Raw genomic sequence first — 4,627 nt, forward strand, 5'->3', positions numbered from 1 at the left:
CACGGTGCACAAAGTGGGGGAAGGCCAGCATCAGCCGCCACATGCGGGCCATAGGTCTAGGGAGGGAGATGCCCTGCTGCTGTCTTTACTGGGCAGCTGGGGCAGGCACCCGCCGAGGGCAAAATTGCACCCCAAAGACTCAGAGGGATTTAATATGATACAAACACAGCTTGTGAGTGTGAGCACCACCCTGCCACGAGCAGCCACCCTATCTCACCGTGACCACAGGGCACGTTGGCACTGAGCCATCAAGTAGGTCTTCACACACTAAGCTCTTCTTGCAATCAGAAGGGCTGCAGCCTTCCCCCGCGCCCCGCTGTGGCTTTTATTGCTATTCTCCAAGTTTTTGGGCCATCTGGATTTCTGCCGAGCATGGGACAGACCAGGTGCTGTGTTCTTCTCTCCCCACATGGCAAATGAGGCCAAGCAGCCCTGCCCCGAGTGCTGTGAGGGATGGAGGGGGGCAACGGGGGGCTGAGCCCTGCCAGGCTTTCCCACCCCAACACCCAAACCCCCCTGGCCACTTTGACCCACTCGCTGTAGAGCTCGAAGGTCATCAAAGGCTGGGGCAGCTCCCGCAGGTAGGATTTCAGTGCACCTGGGAGGGGAGGGGGAGCAGCGGGCATAAAGGTGGCTGCAAGATGGCAGGGACTGCTCGATCACGTCCCTCCACCCTGCCTCCCCGGCACCCACCGGCCACGGCATGGGGATCCGAGTAAAACTCCTCCAGGGCGTTGGACCCGCTGGCCAAGCTGCTCTTCAGCTTCCTCAGCACCGAGGCGCCTGCTGCCAGCCGGAAGAGTCCCTGGGGATGGGGCGAAGAGGGAAGGGATGTGGAGGACTGCATTTTGGAGGGGAGGGTGGTGGAGGAACCAGGAGCACTGGCCTACCTCCTCCCTCATGCCGGAGGCCAGCAGCATCATGACGCAGGCTTCGATGGGCAGCGCGATCTCCCGACCCAAGCTCCTGAGGTGCGTCTCTAGGGGTACACCATAGTACCCTGCCACCGGGGTGTCTGCGGAGAAGGAGGGCTCTGGAAAAGAGGGAGGTGAATGTCGGGAGGGACAGTGGCCACTGGGGCCATCCATCATCCAGCCCCTGGATGCAGAGGCAGGGCAGGCAGAATTCCCAGCCTGCCTCAGGCTGCGATCCTCATCCCACCAGCCAGACTTGGGAGGCAGCAGAAGGCAAAAGGGGGGAAAACCCTCCTTTCCCAGCCTCGCTGGCCACACTGGCATCCCGCGGGCTCAGTGCTCCCTGGACTGCTTGGGGAGCCAGCAGGTACCTTTCTGGCCGTGGCTTTCCTTCAGCTCTGCCAGCGCCGAGTCCAGATATCCCAGGGACTGCCGGTGGTACTGGGCTTGGATTTCCAGCAGCTGCCATACAGGGGACAGGCAAATAGCACTCAGTTTGGCACCAGTCCCTCTTGGAGAGACCCCCCCCCATCCCCAGGATATTGCATCCACACGCAGGCAGGGCAAAGGGGGAGCTGCAAGGGGAACCCTCCCAGGATCCGTGGGCCCATGGCTATAGTGAGGGGTAGAGGCCAAACTGGAGATTGTTGGGTCATTGGGACAAGCCACCCTGCAGTTGGTGCTAGCGGGGACGTGCACCCGCAGTGCACGGAGCAAGGCCAGCTTTGGGCGTCTGCTGGTGCCTGGGCCTGTCCCCTGCCCTGGCCAGAGGGCTTGGTGTGGACAGGGACAAGGCTGGGCTCACACATACCCCCCCCAGGAGACGTTCACAGGCAGAGGAGTGCCAGAGAGGACTTACTCTGATGAAGTAACTGGCATAGCTGTCCTCTTTGGTGGAGAAGTGGTAGAGGTCAGCCATGTACTCGTCCTGGGAAGTGACACAGAGAAGAGCGATCTTCCACCTCCTCCCTGGCACCCAGGGAAGAAGGGATGTCTTTACAGTCTCCTGTCGGGGATGTGAGTCACCCAGGCTCTCCGGGGTGCTGTGGGGAGGCAGGCTGGGACCACGTGGGGATTCCTCCTTGCCCCCGTCGCTTGCAGTCGGGTAGCGTCAGTGACCTGCCCTACGATCAGGGTACAAGTGACTCAGGGACAAGAGGTCCCTGCACCTCCAGCTCCAGCATGCCCATGGGATCTGCCAGACAAGGAGCTGGGCTTTTCAGAGAAACAGGGCAGAGGTGGAGACAGCTGATGTGAAAGTCCCCTGCCACCCAGCACACACCCCAGCTCAGCTGGCTCTCAGCCCGAGGGGACCCCATAAGCTCCCTGCCCTAGCCCCTGGAGCCTCCTCTCTGCAGCAACTTGTGCTTCAAATCCTTTACTCTTCTTCTTCCCTGGGCTTGGGGCATCTCTCTGGTTTTGCTCCTCGAGGCACTGGTTTGCTTGCAGGGGGCAGGACGTGCCATCTGGCTGCATCTGTCTTGGCATGGGATCACCTTGGATGGAGCTACTGGAGCGGAGTGGGAGCCCTGGAGCTGCCTCGCCGTGGAGAGCGAGTGGAGTTCTCACCTTGCACTGTCCCACCTTCCTCTTCACCTCCTCCTCTTCTTCCTTCAAGATCTCCAGTTTGTTGGCAGCAGAAGACGCCCCAGGGCCAGCGCCAGCACCAGAGCTGTTACTGGAGCTCTTGGCAGCTTGGTTCAGCCTTTGGGGTGGGAGAGAAGAGGCACAGCCTCAGCGCCAGGGACACGGCGTGGGGCGGGTGTGCAGAAGGGGTATGGGGACTACCAGGGCTGTGGCAGGTATGGGGACTGCCATATGGTGGCTTTGCTTGGCCAGCACCTCTCGCTGTCCTCCTCCAGTGAAAGGGGCTGCTGCACCAAGGGGTGTGACCCCATCAGATGGGGAGCACTCCGCACGGCTGCCTGAAACACCCAGGGTCTGTAGGACCCTTCCCAAGCCCTGTTCCTGAGCTGTCCCCTCCTCTCCTTCCTCCAGGCAAAGGGAGGGCAGTGTGGAAAAGCCGAAGAGCTCTTGCCTCTTTGACTTCACCTCCAGCCCTGGGAAATTTTCTCCCCAGGGCACTGATCTTCCTCTCACCCCCAACCTGGCTGGGGGCCACACCCCATGTGCCCTGGCTCACCCCAAGGTCGTGGTGTGCCCCGTACCGGCTCTTGATGGTGTTCCAGTCAGAGATCAACTTCTGGAGGGTCTTCTTGCGCTTCAGGATGATGGGAAGCTCCTCCTGTGGGAGAGAGGGACCAGGGGAAGTTGCAGAGGCCTGGGGATGCGGGAAGGGAGAGTGGAGCCGGGAGGGCAGCCAGGGCTACCTCGCTGAGCTTGTTGAGCGGCTGCAGGACGTCGTGCTCCAGGGTGATCTCGAACTCGGCCAGGATTTTGGCCAGTGAGCTCTCTATGCAGCAGCCCATCTCCAGGGCTTTCCTGTGTGGGGAGACAGAGATGGAATGACAGCAGGCTGGAGTCATGCCACCCTCTGACCCACACCATGCCCATACCCGCATGGGACCCTGAGCCAGCCCCCAGCCCCCTCTGCAGTTGGAGGTGGAAGGTGCTGGCTGTTCCTTCTCCTCCTGCAACACCAATGTTTGTTCTGAGGAGAGGGTTTGGCAGCTCAGCTTGGCCGTGGGAGCCCCTGAGCTCAGACAGTGGCTTTGCCAGGGTCTGGCATCTTTTGAGGTCACTCCCATTCCTTTCTCCCACTGTCACTTACCCGAGGCTGGAGTCTGTGTCCAGTTCCTTGAAGCTCTCGGCCATTGTCGTGGACAGAGCCATCAAGGGCAGCTTCTTCTGCGCAGAGCCAAAGATTCAGGAAAGGGATGTTGCGCTGGCATGTGGCAGCTCCCTCCTCATGAAGCATGCCACCATGGAAGCAAGTGGCCAAACCCTGCACTGGGTGACCACATCTTCCCCTTGCCCACCCAGTCCCATCGGTCCTGGGGCCTGCGGAAGGGCCCTTTGGATGTTCTTTCAGCCAAAGCCAGGATCCAGGTATCTAAACAAGGCGCTGAGGCTCCATAGTTTTTTTGAAAACCTCTGGACTTCCCTAAAATAGTCCCCTGTGGAGGACCGTGATGCTGATGAGGCCTTCACCAAGCCCAGCCCTGCCACAGCTTCAAACATACAGAGCAGTTTAATCCTCAAGATTAAGCCAAGGTGGGGCTTGTCAGGCTACTGAGAAGAGAAGAGCCCACAAGCCATGGCGGGGCGAAGGGAAGTGCAGGGAGATCTGCTGTTTTACTCCCCAGGCAAGGGCTGGTGAGCAGCAGCTGAGAAGAGGGCAGCAGGTTCAAACCAAGGAGGAGGAAGCGGTGGCATCACTGTGCCTGGCTGCGCTGTGGTGCTCCTCACCACAGGGCACCGTGGGTGCCAGGGGTTCAGGAAGGGACACGGGCAACAGGGCACTGGAGGGTTATTCACTGCAAAGACACCGTCTCTGCCTCAGGAGGGCTCGGGTGAATGATGGTTAAGGGGGTTGCCCTGCTCTTTTCTACCCAGACACTGATGGAGATGGGACCTGGGCTGGGCTTTAGGCTACCGTTGGGCAAAACCTGCAAAGCTGGGGCCTGGCGTCGCCTTCGCTGGTGGGGGACAGAGCTGAGGTGAGGGCGGGCTGTGCAGGCAGGACCCTACTCACCACTCGCTTGTCCATCTCAGAGCCGCACTGTCCCTGCAGGCAGGCTTGCAGCCTCTTG

At 60.5% G+C, this 4,627-nt stretch overlaps 1 protein-coding gene across 1 annotated transcript in view; it reads right to left on the reverse strand.

Annotated features, from left to right (window-relative positions):
- Positions 1 to 4,627, reverse strand: part of SH3BP1 (SH3-domain binding protein 1) — a gene marked incomplete at its 3' end in the record, with an annotated part of 8,361 nt that overhangs the window by 1,420 nt on the left and 2,314 nt on the right. Inside the window, 10 exon segments of the mRNA XM_010158101.1 lie at positions 505 to 598; positions 694 to 805; positions 891 to 1,033; positions 1,286 to 1,376; positions 1,774 to 1,842; positions 2,484 to 2,619; positions 3,083 to 3,159; positions 3,245 to 3,356; positions 3,646 to 3,722; positions 4,570 to 4,627. The exon segment at positions 4,570 to 4,627 is cut by the window's right edge and continues 18 nt beyond it. Coding sequence (XP_010156403.1) covers positions 505 to 598; positions 694 to 805; positions 891 to 1,033; positions 1,286 to 1,376; positions 1,774 to 1,842; positions 2,484 to 2,619; positions 3,083 to 3,159; positions 3,245 to 3,356; positions 3,646 to 3,722; positions 4,570 to 4,627 — 969 coding nt within the window.

The sequence above is a fragment of the Eurypyga helias genome, unplaced genomic scaffold, assembly GCF_000690775.1.
Source record: "Eurypyga helias isolate BGI_N326 unplaced genomic scaffold, ASM69077v1 scaffold33918, whole genome shotgun sequence".
Lineage (NCBI taxonomy): Eukaryota > Metazoa > Chordata > Aves > Eurypygiformes > Eurypygidae > Eurypyga > Eurypyga helias.